At 44.3% G+C, this 20,875-nt stretch overlaps 1 protein-coding gene across 1 annotated transcript in view; it reads left to right on the forward strand.

Annotated features, from left to right (window-relative positions):
- ZMAT4 (zinc finger matrin-type 4) overlaps window positions 1–20,875 on the forward strand; it is a 262,765-nt gene that overhangs the window by 44,323 nt on the left and 197,567 nt on the right. Inside the window, exon 2 of the mRNA XM_068532192.1 lies at window positions 4,077–4,166. Coding sequence (XP_068388293.1) covers window positions 4,077–4,166 — 90 coding nt within the window. The remainder of the gene's footprint in view (window positions 1–4,076; window positions 4,167–20,875) is intronic.

The raw sequence follows: 20,875 nt of genomic DNA on the forward strand, positions 1-20,875 counted from the left end.
TTTTATGTTAAAGATGAATCTGTTATAAAAATTAGGAAGGAAAACCATCCAGCCTCCTTCTACCCTAATAAATCATGCTTTTTTTCCTTTTCCCTTGGCACTTCTTCTCGGTATACTTATGAATTTTTATTTAATTGTCATCATCGTATACAAGCAATTTTGAGTTTAGCATTTTCCATCCAACATTCATTACGTAGAAAGCATTTTTTTCCATTTCCAACTGAACATAAGGGCATTCCACGGCTGCTTGAACCCATCCCCTGTTGTCAAAAATGTAGCTGTCTCCCAATTTATTTATTTATTTTTTGTTCCGATTTCGATAATGCCACAATGGACATCTTTGCTCAAATTTAATTGTAACTTTTTATGGGGAAGGTTTTGATTTTAGAATAAATGGAATGGAATTTCTGTGCCAAATTCCAAGCAATTTCAGATGGTTAAGGGAAGTTGAGAGGAGGGTAGTTAAGAGAAGTCATTTGGAGGAAGATGCAGTAGGTGACTCGGTGTCCTGTCAGGACAAAGAGGTGAGTGTACCAGGAAGAAAGGGGAGGGCTGCTGGCGAGCTCCAGGGCCTAGGCAGGGCGAGCTGACAGCACCTGGAACATTCTGCTGGGAACCTCTTTCCCTTTGTCAACCAACATGATTTGTGGCTTTGGGTTTGAATCAGACTCACTGGGACTCCGTGCTCCTCTCACTGGGGAGTGGACTGTCATTGGGGTTGTTACTTCCTGCCTGAAGTCAGGGTGGGGAGGCCTTGGCTCCAGCCTGGAAAAAGCAGCAGGGGGAAAAGAGAGAACCAGGCGGAAGGGATGCGGCTAAATGGTGAGCCAGAACGCCTCCCCCATCAATCTACAATCAGGTGGTGTTTGCCAAGACTCTGTTTCTTTTCTTTTTCTTTTTTTAAACTTTCAGTTTATATATATATATATATATATAGATTGATTGATTGATTTATGGCTGTGTTGGGTCTTTGTTTCTGTGCGACGGCTTTCTCTAGTTGCGGCGAGCGGGGGCCGCTCTTCATTGCGCTGCGCGGGCCTCTCACTATCGCGGCCTCTCTTGTTGCAGAGCACAGGCTCCAGACGCGCAGGCTCAGTAGTTGTGGCTCACGGGCCCAGTTGCTCCGCGGCATGTGGGATCTTCCCAGAGCAGGGCTCGAACCCGTGTGCCCTGCATTGGCAGGCAGATTCTCAACCACTGTGCCACCAGGGAAGCCCGACTCTGTTTCTTTTCACCCAGGCACTGGGGCAAGGCAGTCCTTCCATCAAACCTGGAAGCTGGGAAGCTGAAGGAGAAAAACTAGCCTTCAATGAACAAAATCACGAAGAAGGCTCGTCGAACCCAGCATCGCTCACCACTAATGGCTTCATACCCGAGCTGCTCTTTTACTCCCCCCGCCTTTTTTTTTTTTTTTTTTCCAGCTAATGGGTTTTTACTAGTTTTGTCAAACTGCAAGTAAATAACCTAGTGAACTCTGTCTTTGCTGGAAATAGTCTTTTGGAAAGAAATGGTTTATTTTAGGAAAGAGGAAAAATAAAGCCGAACCACAAAACAAGGCTGCATTATGAGATTTCCAATTTTGCCGTGATTTTGTTCCCTGGGTAGATTGATGCTGCAAGGATTGTGATAAGAAGTTCTTCTATGGTAACGAACGCAAAATTGAAAGCCTGCTTCAGCCCCATTTGAGCTCACACTGTTATCACTTTGTCTTTTCACCAATTACCTGTCTGTGTGTGCTCTTCACCAGCCCAGGCTCTGTGGCCACGTTCACTGTCCTGGAGATTTTGACGTCTTCTTTTAATTTAATTTTATTTTTTTGACTATAGCAGTATTCCTAATATTCCCACTACCCCTTACCTCCCAAAACCCCACAATCCTGTAGGAAAGGTGTACACATTTTAGGAATCAACATATTTATCTGCAAAAGGAAAAGTGCTAGTTTGCATGGCATCATTCTCAAAAATATGCAGAAGCTAAACAATGATGTTGAAATCGTCTGACACGCGTTCATATAGGGTTCCATTTCTCTGTCCTACCAATCTTCCAGGCAAACGAGACTCCAGATAACCTTGATTAAAACTTAAGATATGACCTAGAAAGGACTACAAATATATTTTAAAATCACACTTCAGTACTTTTTTATGTCTCTAGTATTTTTCACGTTCCGATAGCACTTTTAAACCCATTTAAAGACCTTCGAAGGGTCCAGGGACTGTTTGGAACCACAGTCTTTGTGCTCCAGGAAAAATGAAGGAATTAAAAAAGTGATAAATGAGGAAAACCAGACAGAAAGGATTTACACTATGTCCTGTAAGCAAGATGCCATTTGCTGTGTATTCTCTGAAAATCACTTTGCCTTTGTGGCTAATCCATGAAGGCAAACCATTATTCAGGAGATCGGCTAGAACCCAATTGTAAAGAATGACAAGTGGAACCAAGGACTGGAAAAGAAGGAAAAAAATCTCTGAGTAAAGGAAGGGGATGGGGGACTTGGAATCAGGTAGCAAAGGATTCAAGGAGAATTCATATTACGGAGATTACACAGAACTCGAAGTTAGGACTGATGCAGTCTGCAAGTGAGTGATGCTTAGCATTACGTGGATTACAGTGTTTCCGATACAATGTCTCATTTGCTTCTCATGGAAACCCTAATAAATATCACTGTTCATTTTGTACATGGAGAAGGTGACACTCGTTTTGGCTACAAATTAGAGTAAGTGACTTGTTCGATATCATGACTTGTTCGATATCACGACTTGTTCAATATCATGCAGCTAGAAAGTGGTAGGGCTGGAACTGGGGTTCTGAACTTCTGACTCTTTTATTGGTGTTTTCAGTCCACCATCCTGCCTCAGGTAGCAACTTGGAAGTTAGAACTGCAGTGTTGTTGAGAGGTGAGGGGAGTTTGGATGGGTTCTGAGTTCAGCAAAGGAGGAAAGATGGAACTAAGAAGGGCAGGAATAGAGATGCAGACGAAGAGAACGGACGTATGGACATGGGGGTGGGAGAAGGGGGTGGGATGAACTGGGAGGTTGGGATTGACATATATACACTACCATGTGTAAAACAGCTAGTAGGAACCTGCTGTATAGCACAGGGAGCTCAGTTCGGTGCTCTGCGGTGACCTAGATGGGTGGGATGGGGGGGTGGGTGGGAAGGAGGTCCAAGAGGGAGGGGATATAGGTATACATATAGTTGATTCACTTTGTTGTACAGCAGAAACTAACACAACATTGTAAAGCAACTATACCCACCCCCCCAAAAAAAAATAACCCAGACAAGGCAAAAAAAAAAAAAAAAAAAAGAAGGGGTCAGTTTCTCCACACTCGACATAGAGCAGTCAGGACAGATGGAAATTCATAGTCCTGCTAATCTGCAGGAGGTGGGGCTTGATTTGTTCTGTTGCACCTGTCTGCTTGCGTGTAGCTTGGCTCTGATCAGGCTTTGGTTGGAGGTGCCGTGTGCGTGTCCCCATCCCAGGGCGGCGTTGTCCCTGGCTCCTTAGGGCAGGGCAGCTGCAGTGAGAGCGGGGCTGGGGACCTAGCTCTTCATCACAGTTGATCCTTGTATTATTCCCTCTGCTGACCTGGTCTTACCTTTGAAGACAATTAAACATTCACTCCAGGCTAAAAGATCCCAGTGGTTTCACCTTTCTTCATTAACTCTGTTTTCTAATCCTGAAATTATATTGGCTTGATGACCTTGGGCAAGTCACTTAACCTATCTGAAACTTCACCCCATGGGACCCATAGGAATGTGCTCAAGTGTTTTCTTTTTTTTTTTTCAGTTTTAATATTTTTTAATTGAAGTATAGTTGATTTATAAAGTGTTAGTTTCTGCTGTGTAGCAAAATGATTCAGTTACACATATATATACTTTATTTTTAAAATATTCTTTTCCATTATGGTTTACCATAGGATACTGAATGTAGTTCTCTGTGCTCTGCAGTGAAGACCTTGTTGTTTCAAGTGTTTTCTGAGCAAAGTCCTTTTGGGCATTTGCAGTCACTGGTTATGTGTCCAAGGATTCAGAATGCCTTCTCTTTCACAGTATCTGCTTCTGCTTTTTCTTCCCAGAGTCGAAAACATGCCAGTAAAGTCCGACTATATTACATGCTTCACCCCAGGGACGGTGGGTGTCCCGCAAAGAGGCTCCGATCAGAGAATGTGAGTATCTGATGCCACATGTTATCCTTGGATAATTTGTTCTGTTTGCTAAAAACTTTGCAGGTTTGGGAATTGCAGTTATGTCCAGCTTAGTGGGAAAGCTAAGTGAGTTGAAATCGTTCGCATTAAATATTACAGAAAATATGACATGTAAGCAAGTCTTTTCCTTTTTTTCCTGCCAGAACTTGCCAGTATGGGGTTGGGAGACTTTTTGATGATACTGTGCTGGGACCTCACAGAGAAAAGAACAGACAGAGGGGCTGAGGCAGACAGAGGCTGGCTGCAGGGAGGCGGGCACCTTCAGAAGACATGACCTAAGGGCAAACCTGTCAGAAAGATCAGATGCTTTGCTTTCTACATAATGTATGTTTCCTTTGGTGTGTAAAACAGAATGCCATTTGTTCATTTATAATGAAAGCTGTGCACATCTTGCAAATAAAAATATTCAGGGCTTTGATCAGCGTCACTTTTTCCTGAGGGAATGTTTACTTAGGAAGACAAATGACAATTAGAAAGTTGCTTTGAGGGTTTAATGTCAGAGCAAAGGGGTTCCCTTAGCCAGGCCAAGGCCAAGACTGATGAGAGAAATATTGCTTCCTCCCAGCAGGGGACCCTTTTCCTAGTGAGTGGAGTATTCTTACCCACCCGTGGCAGAGACCCTCCATGATAAAAACTGCCGATGAAGCAGAGAAACGCCTCCCCCTTTGAGGGCTGAGAGGCTGAGGCCGTAGAATCCACACACCACACTCTCACGTGCTTGTGATCCTGCTTTCTTTCTGCTGCCACATCGATGCCAGTCTCATTAAAAATTAATACATGATCATCAAAGAGACTGGACGAAAACTGTACTTGTTTGTCGTCACAGAAGAAACAGAGAGAGAAAGGTAACTGCATGTGACCAGAGGCAGCGAGCCGCGGAGCTGGCAGGGTCCACAGATTCCAAGCCCACATCTCAGCGTCACAGGATGGGCCGCTCACGTACAGACTCATCTGGATGCTGTGAATTTTTCTTTACTGCCCACTGAGGAAACAGGGACACATAAGCCACAGACCTGCGGCTTTAAAGAGACTTAAGTATAGTGAGAGAGGTTAACACTGTATAAAAAATAGCTCTGATGCCACAGTGTAGGTGTTTGTTAACATTTGTACAAAGCCCCATGGAGACAAAGGGCGGGTGAGTCATGCCAGGGCCGTCCGACCAGGGAAGGTGTTACTGCAGAGTTGGCATGTGAGCTGGGCTCTTTGGGCTTGGATGGGTGGTACCAGATGGAGGCATGAGAGTGAGGGGAGGACAGGTGTTTTCTTGGGTGCATCCCTAGCAAAAGAACCTATTAAGACACAGGAAAGTTGGCCTAAGTCAGCTTTTATGTGATCTCAGAATCCTGTAACCATGCTGGAGTCCCGCCCTCCATCAGCTGTCTGTTAACAGAGAGAACAGAATTAGGTTTTTTATTTCCTCTTGATATTATTCAGCGATGTATCCCTTTATTCAATAGCCATTTACTGTCTAATCCTAAGAGTCAGAAACAATAGGATTCACAGACATTTGACAGCTCTTTGAACACAGATTATTTTCTATCCACTCAAATTCTAATTATGAATGTTGCACTTACATCTGAGCTCCTAGCGAGTGATCCGTCAGGTGTAGGGGAGGAAAACCTTTCCTTTCTAGGTTCCTTGGCTGGTCTGATAATTAAACTGACATAAAACACATGAACAGAAGAAGAACAAATTTCATTTCATACATGTGGGAGCCCCAAAGATAGGAGACTCAAGGAGGTGACCAAAACAGGCAACTTTTATGCTTTTTAGACAAAGAAGCAAAGCAATAAATTTGTGAGGAATTGACACGACAAAGGCTTTTGGGCTCGGGGTAGCAAATTAGAGAAGGAATAACAAGGTTGGTTTATACAGGCTTCTCCCCACCCCCCCCGAATTCCGTATCTTTGGTGATACGGGTGTCTGTCTACCTCCTGGTACAGGGAAGGTGCCTTTTACATGGGAGATTTATTTCCTGCTTTCAGGAGGACAAAGGATGGTCAGAGTATCCTTCTTGGACCTTGCTGTTTCTTAAGTAACTTCATTAAAAAAAATCAATATGCCGAGGTGGCTTATGGTGGGGTGGGCTTATTTCTGCTCCCCTTCACAAGCAAACAGAAAGGGGCACTGCAACTCCAGCTGTGACTTTGAGGACACGATCTTTGCTGCTCTGGTCAGATCCATGTTTCACCCCACTCAGGCTCCGGTTCTGCCAGACTCCTTGGGGTCAGTTGATACAGGGGAAGAGGTTCAGATTTTACAGAAAGAAGTGTTTGCAAGGGCTCTTTACCAAAGGCTCCTTTGAGAACTTTTTCCTGGATTTTGAAAACTTAGCTCTACCAGCGATTTGCTGATTGAATCATTTTCTATGACTTGTTAATCATTGTCTGGAAGCAAATAAGTAAGTAGGAAAAGCAACATAATGATCTTACTTTTTGAAAGAGATGGTTGATGCCTTAATAGGCTGTATGGACATTTCACAGGAGTAATAGATCATTTCCATTAGGCATCTTGATGCATCGGATGCTGTGTGGAAGGTACCCCCAGCCCCTCTCCAGGGCCCTGAGAGTTGAAGTTGGTAGCTATTTGGGCCAATTTTCTCTGGTACAGACTCACGCCTAAGGGTTGAAAGACTAAATACACAAATCGACAATGGCCAGAACACATCTAAAAGTAGAACTTTGACCCACAACCTGCAGCAACCAGTCCAGAAGACCAACCCGTTGCTATCCAGTAACCGGCCCAGAAGCCTGCCTGCTGTGAGTCAGACTTGTAGGAAGTCAGACCACCGTCTCTAGTGACAACCCAGGGAGTCAAAAAATAGCCCTGTAACAGTAGGCCTCGAATGGCTAAGGCTTGATGAATAGCTGACAGCTTCCCTAATTTCTGTCCCTGTTTCCAACTTAGGACCAACCAGAAAAAGCCAAATATGTACCAATCACATCGGCTGCCCCATTCTAGGTGGCCCACCTGCAGTTTCCCCAGGCCAACAGCCTCCGATCAGGGCACGGGTGAAACCTACCCCTTTTCCATTATGAAGCTCCTCCACTTCTCTGCTTGCCTTTGAGTCTCCTCCAAATGCAGGTGATGTTGGCTGGCTGTCTTGCTACAGCAAGCTCCACATGAACAGCCTTTCTTGTTCCCCTTTGGTTGTCGTTTATTTCCACAGGGTGGTAAAATGGGGATGAGAAGAAGAATCTCTGAAGTACAGGTTCATCCTAAGACTCGACTGAACTAACCCGTTTATATAGCACTTTGTTTTCAAAGTGCTTTCTGCAGGCATTATTACTTTTTATTTACTTATTTATTTGGCTGTGTCGGGTCTTCGTGGTGCTTGCGGTGCGCGGGCTTCTCTCTAGTTGCGGCACGTGAGCTCTCTAGTTGCAGCGCGTGGGCTTAGTTGCCCCGCGGCATGAGGGATCCTAGTTCCCTGACCAGGGGTCGAACCCGCGTCCCCCTGCGTTGGAAGGCGGACTCATAACCACTGGACCACCAGGGAAGTCCCTCTGCAGGCATTATTATTACTGAGCCTCTCGCCACCAGCACCTGTGATCTTGGGAGGATGTAATACTTTGGTCCACTTGCCTCTGCAGTCTTGCGCATCCTCCCACCTCCCCTGCTCCCAGGGTCTGTGGTTTGCTTCGTAGTGTTACTTGATCGAGAACACTTTTATGGCTGCCCCGAATATCCAACAAAAGGAGTGTTTCTGAAAATAGAAAACTTGTTGTTGATTTTCCAAACCCTGACCACACATGAACCTTGGGCCCACAGTGATCCCTAAAATTGATGGGTAACGGCAGCCTGGGAATACACAGTAACTCTGAATTTACCTACAGATGAACAGAAGTGCCCGTTATTTTTCCCAGGGCCATTGCCATTTCTATTCCAGGTTATTTGACCTTTCGTTGTCGTTGTTGCTTTTTAAAAACTTAAATTCATTTCTGTCTTCTGGCCTTTCCAGCTTTTTAAATTCCCTGCTTTACTCTTTAAGAATCCTCATTTGGGTCTTCCGTGTTTTTTTCCCGGAAATTTTAGAGCAAGACGTTTTCCCCTTGAGGCCACAGAGTAAAATTAAATGCGAAATAAATTGTTAGAGTTGATTGCCTTAGAGAAATGTTCAGGAATCCCACGGGCATTAGAGCCAAAAAGGACTTTAAAGATTATCTAGTCCATCGAGAGCCTCGGTTTTCTACCAATGGTCCTTTTTATTATCTTCTCACTCACGGGTCACATGCTTTGAAAAAAAAATGTCTGCTTGGGAAACAGCACTTTTAAGTTAAAAAGGTGATTTAATTTTAGTTTTATTTTCATTCTGTAAAGATAAGTAACTGCCAACCCAAATTGCCCCTTGGTATTAAATACACAGTGTTTTTACATGGAATTAATGTAATTTCTTCTAAGTGGGGAAACTTGACATTTGGTTAGTGTGATTGAACTTATCACTCTTAAATATTTATATGGTTTCCCTTAGGTCTGAAATATTCAGCGCAGCTTGAGAACCTCCATTATCACGTTCACAGGTCCCTAAATATCCTGGGTTTCAGGTTGGGAGGACTTGATATAACCTCCCTCCCACCCCGTAATTACAAAGGTGAAAATAAGGCCCAAAGAAGTACCATGCCTTGTCCAAATTTGTCAGGCCTGAGAATAAGACCCTCCCGGCTTCCCTAAATCTTATTCCTGGGCTTCTTCCACGTATCTTGAAATTGTATCTCATTTGGAGTCCTGGAAGCCATTGCTGGGTCCATAGCCAGAGAATATTGCTGTTCTGGGGCAAAGTAATAATAGTAACTGGTGCTTATCAGGTGCTTCCCATTTAAGTTCTAAATGCTTTATATACAACCACACATTTCATCCTCACACCTCCTGTGTAAGGCAGGAGCCAGCATTATCCCCAAGAGAAGCAAACGGAAATCGAGATTAAGGCACTTGACTCTGGTCCTACAGCTGGTGAGTGGCAGAGACAAGGCTGGGAAAACACGAAACACAACAAAATAAAATTCCCTCTGGCCCTGCAAACTAGCTGACCATGCCACTCCCGGAGACAGGTGGTGAGCATCTACTAAGTGCTGGGGGCACAAAGATGGAAGGTCATGGAACCTTCCTCAACAGACATCAGGATCTAGTCGGGGCTTCAATGTGCAAATCATGTCTTTTCATACAGCGTGCGAGGCGCTACCCTAAACATATGTCCAGGCTACCATCAACAACAATAATCAATAAACAATCTATAATAGGAAGAGCAAAGAGTTTTATCTGAGCCCAGAAGACAGCCTCTCAGACAACTCTGAGGGACTGCTCCAGAGAAGCTTGGTTTTCAGCACAGTTTTATGTCTTGTCGGAACTAAGAGCATCAAACAAATCAGGACACCTTCCTTCAAGGTTTCAGAAAAAAAAAACCACAAAAGAAGAAAACCCACCACCACATAACACAGTGAGTCAGTATGGCCTTGGCGCCTGGAAAGGGGGTCTTATCATGGAAGGAGCGCGAGCATTGGTGTCCCAGGAAGGGAGACATTTCATCTTTATTTTTAACATGGACATTCTTTACTTTTGGTCTCTGTGCCCTTTTCTTTAATAATTAAAGCAGATGTACAGTGTAGGTTTGATAGGCCACAAACAGGCTGTATTAGTTAGCATAAAATTCAAGTTAACTCCTGTGTAAGCCAGAATGACTTTCCCATACCTCAGTATGTGAAAATTTCTTTTCTCACTACCATCTGGGCACAGGGGAGGGGTCCCCGATCTCTCCTGGCAGGACGGGGCAGGACAGTGTTTCCTGGAGAAAGGGACCCTGAGCTGATTCTTGAAGGGTGGGATGTGGATGGTGCCAGTGAAGAAGGGTGGGAAAGGCCTCTCCTGAGTGTGGCCTCGACATGAGTGATGTCTTCAGGGAAACAAAATTCAAAGGTATTTCTAGGTGCAAAGTGCTAGCGGGTGGCTGTGTTCGTCTCCTTGGGCTGCTGTAACAAATGACCACAAACTGCTTGGCTTACAACAATAGACATTTATTCTCTCACAGTTCTGGAGGCTACAAATCTGAAGTCAAGGTGTAGGCAGGACCTCGCTCTGGAGGCTCTGATTGACAGTCAGGTCCCCGCTTCTCTCCTCGCTGCTGGTGGCTGCTGAGAACGCTTGTTGTTCCCTGGCTTGCAGCTGAGTCACACCAGCCTGCTCGCTTCCCCGTGTGTGTCTCTGGGTGTCCTCTCCTCTTCGAAAAAAGACCCCAGTCATCCGATTTAGCACTCATTATAATCCAGTGTGACATCATCGTAATTACATCTGAAAAGACCCTATTTCCAAATAAGGTCACATGTCCGAGGTGGACCTCAATTTGGGGGGACAGTATTCTCCCAGCACAGCAGTAGAGACAAAAGTGGGGATTGGATGGTAGACAAAGGTACAGACCCATACTGTGCATAATATTGACATTTACTTTGTCAACATTTTCCATTTTCTCGACTGGTCTGCTGCCGAATTCGTGGGGAATTCTCAAAGAGGGGTGCATCTACTGAGGATGCTGTGCCTTGGCTTCCAGTTGCACATTTAGAGCTAGAAGCGGGGATTCTGTCCCTGGCTCAGCTGCCTAGTAGTTTTACAGCATTGCTTTGAACTTCCTAAACCTTCACTGCCATGGTTTTATAATCAGGGATTACAATGACTGCCCTGCTTGTTTAGAAGCTTCCTGTTTGCGAAGCTGTGTAATAAACGGTAAAGTGTGTGTAAAATGTTCCTTCATGGGATTCAAAAAAATTGTCTATTAGTTCCATTCTTTCATCTCTGCAGTGCAATATACAACTTCTATCTTCCAGTTAGGGGCAGGCCTGCTGTGCACATCCGGAAGACTCGAAGAGCAATTAGGAAATCCATAGGTGTGACTTAATATTTATTTATGTGTCTTAAGCCAGGGGTCAGAACATAGCCACCGGCCAAATGCAGCCACTACTTATTTTGTAAGGTCTGCAAGCGAAGAATGGTTTTTACGTTTTTAAACGTTTGGAAAAAATCAAAAGAAGAATAGTACATCGTGACGTGAAAATTACATGGAGTTCAAAAATTAATGCTCATAAATAAAGCCTTATTGGAACACAGCCATACGCAATCCTCTCCATACTGTCTAGAGCTCTCCTCACATCACACAGCAGAATTGAGTAGTTGCAGTGGAGGACTCTTTGTCCCACAAAGCCTGCAATGTTTACTCTCTGGCCGCCACACAGGAAATGTTTGCCCACCCCTGTGTGAAGTGGATGATTCTGGTGAAGGAGGAGGTGAGTTGTCATCCCTCTGGGTGGCTGTCTCCCTACTCATAGGAATGATCCCTTTGGAACATTCCAGACTCTAAAGCTGCCTTGTCTTCTGTTCATTTCCAGAGTTTCGTTTTTTTAGGGCCCAGCAGGTTGAAGGTTGTAGGGAATAGGAAGTATCATTCCCAACCCCTGAACAGGAACTTTGTTGCTATTTTGCTTTGTTTCTTTCAATAAGATAGATTGAAATTTACGAACATTTTATGTTGTAAGAATCAGTTTGAAGTCCGCCACACTGTGGAAACAATGAGGCTGGTTTGTTTCTTCTGCCATCTTCCCACCAAACTGAATTTATGGTAACCAGGACTCCTGAGATTTCTGAGACAGCCCTGATGTAGAGTATTTTTTCTTGTCACTACAGATCAATGATATGTCCTGAAAAATCTAATATTTCCTCTCCAAACTGCACCCAACAGGGGAGTAACACTTTTGTTATACAAACACACAGATGATAATTTAAATGAAAAAACAGATGTGAATGTGTAGTATGACACTTGAGCTGTATACAACTTCCTAGGCCTGCGACAAGATCTGTAGCTTGGGAGTCCGGTTCTGAAGCTCATTTATACTAAAAAATATATATCATAGTCATTACTTCCATCTAGAATCTGATTCAGAGGAGAGGAAAGAATTCCCCAAAATGACAGCTATGAAAGTAATTTTTCTAAGGTGGAGGTAGTATCATGGGTGTTTGATTACTGTAAGCCTTGTGGCCTCCTCCTGTACTCTGTAATCCCATTATTATATTGTTATCATTGGATATATCCTCTCCTTAGCAGAAGACTTATTAAGCCCTTTTTATGTGTCAGGCCCTTTACTAAATACTTGGTATTTATTTCATTTGAACTTTACAAGTGCAAGTAGGAATCTTCATTGCCTCCATCTTAAAAAGATGTGAAAGCTGAAGCTTAGGTCAAGTATCTCATCCAAAATCGTACACCTTGTAAGTGATACAGCCAAGGTTCAAACACAGTACAGTTTAGCTCTCGAATCTGAGCTCTGAATTACTATATAGTCTTCATTTACTTAATCTTTCATATTAATTGGCTGTCTACCAAGAGTCAGGTGCTGTGTTAATTATGGAGAATTTAATAGCAAATGAAACAGATACAGTTTCTGTTTACAGTGTTTACAGAATAGTGGGAAATGGACACTAATTTAAAAGATCATACAAATATCTAAATGAAGGAACGTAATGGAATAGTAAAGAATGGGGAAATCACAAGGTCTTTGGCAACAGGGAAGTCTTCTCTGAGTAAGGATTAGTCAGAGCAGTGAGGGGAGACAGGAGAATTCCAGACAGATGGAACAGCATATGCAAAGCGTCTGCAGTCAGAGAAATCACAGCGTTTAAGGAATAACAAGAAAGCCAGCATGGCTAGAAGCCGTGCGGTGAGGTGCAGAGAATGGATTGATGGAAACAAGAGTGTCATCTACTTTGAACTGTCAACTGTCAGACTTTCAATTGTTTCCTGTGTCGATGAAAATCATCCATAAACAGTCTATAATAGGAGTAGAAAAGAGTTTTATTTGAGCCAAACTGAGGGCTGTAGCCCAGCAGACAGCTTCTTAGATTACTCTGAGAAACTGCTCTGGAGAAGCATGGATTTCAGCACAGTTTTATGTCTTGTCAGAACAAAGCACATCAAACAAGTCAGGGATACACATTCCTTTAGGTTTTCAAAAAACCAGATCAGCACGCACACAGCGAGTCAGTATGACCTTGGCACCTGGGAAGGGGGTCTTATCATGGAAGGAACACCAGCAGTGGCGTCCCAGGAAGGGGGGGGGCATTTCATCTTTATTTTTAACATGGACATTCTTTACTTCTGGTCAGTGCACCCTTTTCTTTAATAACTAAAGCAGATGTATAAAGTAGGTTTGATAGCCACAAACGGGCTGTTCTGGTTAGCATAAAATTCAAATTAAGCCAGAATGACTGCCCCATACCTCAGTATGTGAACATTTCTTTTATCAACTGAAAGTATGGCCTTGGATGAGGGTGACAGCAGTGGAGAAAAATGAGCGATAAATAGATCTGAGGGACAATGAAGTAGGTAAAAATGGATGAAGTGGATAATGGGTGTGAAAGAGAAGGTGGTTTCTGAATGACTTCCAAGCTTAGAACTTACACCACTGGATGGTGGCCGCTCCCACCCACCTCCACCCTACCCGCCCCCCCCCCGCCACCGCCGCGCCACAATAACCTTGAGGTTGTGACCCAGAGACCAGAAAGACCTGAGAAGCAGGGAAGGACGTGACGAAACCCTTTGTCCATGTTGCTCCAGGCTGAGCAGGGCTAAAGTGGCGTAGAGGTGAATTTGCCCCCAGCCGAGGGGTATGGGGCCGCAAGGGAGAGGGACCGGGGGGCTTTGTCCTCAGAGCTTCTTCCCAATCAAGCCTTTCTACCTCTCTGATGGAGGGTGAGGACACCCAGGGGCCAGCCCAGGGCGTGGAGCCCAGAGAGGCACGGGCTAGAGGTGCCCTCCTGGTGTGCTGATATCCAAAGGCAGGACAGTGCGTTGAGTGAGTTCAAGACAGTCACCAAGGGAGGGGCTGGGGACAGGACAGTTACCAGAACCCCGGTACCCTGAATGAAGGATACCAGCAGGAAGTTATTGCAGGCGTCCAGAGGGGACACGGAAGTTGGCGGTAGTTGGATGATACGCCTCTAGCAGGAGGACTGGATTATTTAAAAGGTGGGAACAGTTTAGGTGTGGTCTCGGGACCTAGGTCCAGTGATTCCCAGGGGGTCCATCCCGTTCTTCCTTTGTTTACAAGGCAGAGATGGTAGGACCCAGAGAGCACGATTTTAGACTTCTTGGGTGCATGGGCTTTGCTTACTCACCTTTGTACCTTAGCACCTCACACAGAGGGGTTCCATAAATGATTGTTCATATCTTCATAATAAGCTATTGCCCCATTGTTTTCTTCTTTAAAACAATTAAGACTTTAAACAATAGTTTTAATTAAAAAATGATCATTTGTATAGAAAGTCTTCTAGAACATTTCCATGAAATCATAGTTTAGTTATATACCTATCAAAGTGGCCTGGTTAAAAGAATATTTTGTGAAATTGGCTTTGTTCAAGAAAACTGAGGGTTATGGCCAGTTTCCACAAGAATCTTGACCAGGTTCTTGGTCCCATGGGGGTCACATTCAAATAGGAAAAACCCAAAGAAAGGGAGAGGCAGGTCTTTGGAGGGCGTGCTCTCATAGCACAAGCTGGTCCCTCCGGCAGTTGCTTCTGATAACCATCTACACGTCCTGACTCCATCCTCCCCCTTGGCAAACCCTACTGCCCTCTCACTGGACACCTCTGCTGCTAGGCGTTGCCTGCCTTCACCTGTCTGCTTTTGGAGGCTTGATCCTATTTTACCAGAAATCAAGGCTGTGTGAGCCGGAGTTGGTGTGCAGCTCACAGAGGTAGATGTCCTTCCCAGATCCCAACCCCCTTTCAGCCATAAGACAAAAGGGACGTGATAGTCAGGAAGTCCTTCTCTGGAGGACAATCTGGTGCTGCCTCAGGGGTGAAGAGGTCGAGAATGCCTCCTGGGTGACCTTAAGACTTGGAAGGGTATGGATCAAATTCCCTAGTGTGTGTCTTCTCACTTTGCACACCACTTGGGCCCTTGAAAATGAATCGAAAGACATTTTTGTTTAGGGTAGTTTGAATAAAAGAATTCTGGTGACCACAGATTGCCAAAGAGCTGTTTGATCTGTGACAGTCTCTCTCCAGCTGATTTCAGCTCTGAAATGTTAGTTTCTATGTTGGCTTTTTTGGGGGCAGGTAGCATGGGCACACAGGAGCCTCCAGGCACAGGTGACTCGCTGGCACGTGACAGCTGAGATCTGCAGCTCTCTCCTCCCTTTCTGCTGTGTCTCCTCTTTTTAGGTGTCTGTATCTCAAACATATCTTCCCTGTCTCAATTATTTTTTTCCCCTGATAGATAGATTTCCTTGGTTAACATGCTAGAATCTCACAAAACATCAGTTTGTTTTTCTCTGAAATCCCAACTCTATCCTGAAAATTTTATCACTCATGTTTAATCAGATTTCTTGCCTTCTGTGTCTGGGTCCATTTATCTTCATCTCTTCCCTGGCTGGAGGGAGGGGTGTGAGGGCATCTCGCCTCCCTTCCCTGCTTTGTCCTACAAAGCCCCCGTGAGTCTGTACCCTCGTGCAGCCATGTCATAAATCACGCCTGCTGTCACCCTGTTACATGACCACCAGTGCCCGTTCTGTTTCTCCTTTGTCACCTCTGGGCATTCCTCATGCTCAGAATATTATTCTTGCAGAACAAAGAAGTCCGTTTCCTTCACTACCTTCTGGCTTGCAACCGTTTGGCTCTGCTTAGGTTGATGTGTTCATTTAGGAATATATGTATATTTTTCTTCTTGCCTTAGAACCGGACAAGGGGTTGTGACATTGGAATACAAGATACATTTTACCTTCATGTGGCCTAGATTTGCTGCAGGTCATGCTGAGACAATGATGAATGTCTCCTGTTAAACACCGGAAAGCCTTGCAAAATACATTTTGAAAATAGGGATGGTGCACTGAGTTCTACTAATTTGCAGTAAAATGGCTTTTTGGACTTGGATCCAGCGAACCTCACTCATGCACCTGCCCCATATCATAGACTGAGCTGGGAGCTCTGCACATGTGAGCTTATGTCAGTCTCAGAACATTGTCTCAACGTGAGCATTTACTGTGCCCGTTATACAAATGAGATAAAGAAGGTTTTGGGGCAGGTCATCTAATTCTTTCTCATTCTCCCACTTCCCAGTGGCAGGCTTTGATGCATTGACTTTATTTTTAAGAACACACTTTCACTCCTGACTCAGCCATTTCATATATCGGTGACATCGGTAGTGCTGTGTTCCCATAGAACATTCTTCATGGGAGTGACTCAAGGAAATCTTCCGCTCAGAGCCTGCCGTGGGCTGGAGCAATGTTTGGTGGGACATCCCAGTCACGTTCTTTGTTCCCCCAGGTCCCTACTAAGGGTTGATGGCCTTACAGACCTATAGAAAACCTGAGGTTTTAGATGCTGAGGTGCCACCTGATTCAGTGTAATATAAAGGAAAAGTCATAGGCTTTGGGAACTTCCCTGGCATTGAATCTGGCCTCCAACTTCTACTAGCTGGGTGACCGTGGTCAAGTTTCTTAATTTTTCTAAGACTTAGCTTCCTCATCTGAGAAATGCTGCCAACAGCCCATATGTTCCAGGACTACTGAGAAGAATACATGTGATAATGTAAACGTGAAGTAGGGAGCCCCCCAGAGCCTGGTGGGGGAGAGATGCCCTACACCTGTTACCTTCTTCTCCTTTCTAATAGCCCAGATGATGCTGAGTGTCTTCCTGCTGCTGCATTTGATAGGGGGAGAAACACATACAGACTGGTTAGAATGACCTAGTGGTGAAATTCAGTGCTCTGTATCCAGAACTAAACGCTGCTGAGAGATACGTTTTCTGTAGAAGCCCTAAGTGATGGCCAAGGAACTAGACAAACTGAGAGGAAATATTGCAGTGTCCAATAACATTCTTGTTCGAAGGAACCTAAACTAATTCAGAGGGTGAAAAATATGGTGTTGGTATTTACACATCAGATCTTTGCTTGGAGGAACACTTTCATCTTGTCCTGACTTGGCCGCTATCCAGTCCCCATCATTGAGTCTAAGCGGGAGAGAGTGAGATGTTTGGAACAGCTGCAGTGACAGCAAGCACACCCCTAGGTCACATGCGTGGTGTGGTTGGTTGTACTGTATTCCCTTTCCTCCCGCTCACGGGCGGCATTATTCAGTCATGGCACAGCGACTTTAATAGATGTTAAAAATGCAGCTGTTTAAGCATGTCATTCTTCAAACCCCATCGAAACTCTCTCTGGAAGCATACGTGAGCGAATGGTGCAGGACTGTTTCCTACTTGCAACAGGGATTGTTCCTCTTGATCTGTGACATTGTATAGCCAAATAGCCCTGTAATCATTTATAATTCCTCTATTAGCTTTGTCTTTTTGCCAAGTATAGTTAAAAGAAAAATTGTGTAGAAAAGGAGATGATTTTTATTGTAAATTCCTGATGGAAAAAGGCATTTTTCTTCAAAGTTATTAACTGGGTTTTACAGCTGACCTTTCAAGGAATGTCTATGGCTTCAGATACTCAAGAACTCAGCAAATATTGTCCTCTGTATAATTTAAATAGTCATTATAGTTTGGGCTATAAGCACTGAATATGTATTGTAAGACACAATGTTGGTTTTTTTAAATTTTTGATATTTTATTGTAAAATAAAAATGTCTGTTTCCTTTCTGCACTGAGTGTTGGTTGACCTTTTCTTATTAAATTTCCTCATCACAGCTGTACATAATCCTAGAAGGTCACTGGTTGGCATTAGCAATCCCAGAAATGAATGGTCATGATGTCACATCCTAGAATTGACAGATTAGTTTGTTTGATCTCTCATTACCCTTCTATCCATGACTGTAATGGGGAATGGAGAAATTCAAGATTGGATTAAGGCCTGAAATTTCCTGAACACCAAGAAATAAGAGTTGTGAGTGTGTCTCTCCTGCCCTTCCCTCACTCCATACAGGCTTGGCTTTTTTTTTTTTTTTTTTTTTTTTTTTGGGAGCATTGTGACATACTGTCCTGGGCAGTAGTTCTTTGCTTTCATGGCTAATGATGCAAAAAGGAGAAGGAAAGGGGAGAGAAAGAGAAAAAAACAGAACACTATCAAGACAAAAGTAAAGTTAAATCATAACCAAAGAATATCTGAGTTTGGAAGGGATTTCAAGGTTTCTCTGTGGAAGCCTTGTCACTTAGAAATAAAAGAGAAAACCTATAGTCCTGTCTGCATTTCACTTGGACTTCAAGAAAGGCGGAAAGATCTTGGACAAGTCACTAAATATTCCTGGACTGTTTCCTTGTCTGGATTAAATGATCACTTGTTGCTTTCCGATCTTCATCAAATGTGATTTAAGTATTCTCTGGAAACCAATATTATGATTCATAAATAAACTGATTCATAAATAAATTGTTTACCATTAGAAATATTTCTTTCATTTTCTAATGCAATAATTATTCATCTGTATAATCCAGTAATAAGTGCCAATTCCAGATAGAGAGTCAGTGGTGAGCAAAGCCAGACCCAGACAAGATCCCCCCGCCTTTGGCTGAAAATGGCAACCCTGATGAATGCTGTGGTGAGTGGGCATGGTGCCAGGGGAGCTCTTTAGAGGAGGTGGCCTGTCTGGGAGCTGGCAGAAGGTCTCTCTGAGCAGTGATTCCTAAGTGGCATCTGAAGGGTGCATAGGTATTCACAGGTAAGGAGGTAAGGGGAAGATCATTCCAGGGAGAAGGAATCACATTTATGAAAGTTTGGGGAGGGACGGAGAGAAGGCGAGCCTGGCGAGGGCAGAACAACGCCAGGTATGGTGGTAAAAGAGGCTAGGACAGGCACTAAGTAGGAGCCAGACCGCTGATGCTTTTAGGGGAAGCATGACGATGTAATAATGGACCATCCCAGCCCATCCCAACTGCGATACGTGTGCAAGTGAAAGGGCACTATTCATAATGAAACTGGAAAAATAGGTGTAACCCACTATGTATGATCAAGGGCTCTATTTAAAATCTATCAAAAGAAGTTTTCTTTTTACTTTACGTGGAATGAGAATCATCAATGGATTTTAAGCCATAAGGCTGAAATGATCACATGTGGCTTTTGAAAATCAGTCTGTTGCAAAGTGGAAGAAAGATTGACGAGGGCCTCAGAGGGGAGCGAGGGGACCTGCCAGGAGTCTGTTGTAGAGGTTTAGGGGAGTTTGGACTGGGGCAGAGCAGGTGGAGATCAGAAGTGAATAATATGAGAGAATTTAAAGTTAACATCTTCAGTGATGGAGGGTTGATTGCAGTAAGGGTTCTAAGTTGTTTCCACCTCTTTGTATACATGCCCTTTGGCATCATTCTCCCAACCTGAACCGGGACTAAAATAGGCAATTTGCTTTGGTAGTGGAGTAGTAGCAAAACCATCGCAAGTAGAGACACGAAACACACGTGTCCACTGCCCCGAGACTTGTGACGCACTTGGATTCTGGCAGCCCATCTGGGCCAGCTGACTGGAGGATGGGAGGGCACGGGGAAGGAGGTGGGGGCATCCCAGTGGAGGCCGCCAGAAACCTGAGACCCAGCCTAACAGTCGACTGCCAACGTGGAGAGCAGGCAAGCCTGGCTCAGACAAGGAGAACCGCTCGGCTGAGCCCTGCCCGAATTGCCCACCTGTGGAATCTCAGACTAGGGAAATAGTTGTTGTTGCAAGCCATTACGTTTTGGTTTGGTTTGTTACATAGCGGTAGATGCAGAAGTTGTAACTGAGAGAAAACTCTGGATGAAGACCAGATTTGCATAAACCCATTTAGTTTAGACATGTTGATTTTGAGGAGCTATTGAGATATTTTGGAGGTGAGGTCAACCAGGGGTGGGGATTTGTGTCTGGAGCTCAGAGGAGAGATTTGTGTGGAGATACAGATGTCTGTGTGTCTGTGTGTTTGAGAACCTCCAGGGAGAGAGTGTGAAGAGAGGGGAGGAGAGGAGGGGAGGGAAGGGGAGGGCTGGGGCAGGAGCCTGGAGACCTACTGCTGGGAAGACAGTGAGGCCTCAGAGGACATGTGGAGGAAGCAGGCAGAGTAGGAGGAAGATGGGAGTGTGTTGTGTATGGGAGGCTTAGCTGGTTACCATCAAAGTCACGGTAGAGGATGAAATCAGCTATAGAACAATATCTTTTTGCATTTTACTACTTCAATATTCCATAACACAATACCAAATTGTCCATTTTCTGTTTCCTTAAGAGGGCAAGTTGAATGATGGGCACTAAGAAATATGAAATGTCCCCTTGCTTTCTTCCCTTCTGGCACATGAGGTGGAGGGACAGAGGTTTTGATGACCTGCGGGTGTAGGATAAACATTCTCTGGCTGGAAATGGAGGAGCGTTGCCTGGCAGCTCTGGCTCTGGGCACCGTGTGTAGCAAGGGATAGGCTGCCTGTAATCCTTCTTCTGCACCTTTGTTCCCTCCCAGGGCCACTGTGCTTGACTCCGAGATACTCTCCTCCAAGCCTTGGCTCTGGAAGAGCTCTTATACGCTCACTTATACTAAGGTGCAAATGACTGATATGCCTGAGTCATTTGTTCTGCTCAGAAAACTAAATTTTAAACATGAAGAAATCTCTCTCTATTCTGGGAAATGCAGTTATGTGAATGTGGGGAAAATGTTTTCATATACCACTTCCTTGCATTACTGCCCTGCGGTTTGCTTTTATATATTGAAAATAGAGCCCCATGTTCTCAGATTGTGGACTTTTGGGTGTTT

The sequence above is a fragment of the Eschrichtius robustus genome, chromosome 21 (assembly GCF_028021215.1).
Source record: "Eschrichtius robustus isolate mEscRob2 chromosome 21, mEscRob2.pri, whole genome shotgun sequence".
Taxonomy (NCBI): domain Eukaryota; kingdom Metazoa; phylum Chordata; class Mammalia; order Artiodactyla; family Eschrichtiidae; genus Eschrichtius; species Eschrichtius robustus.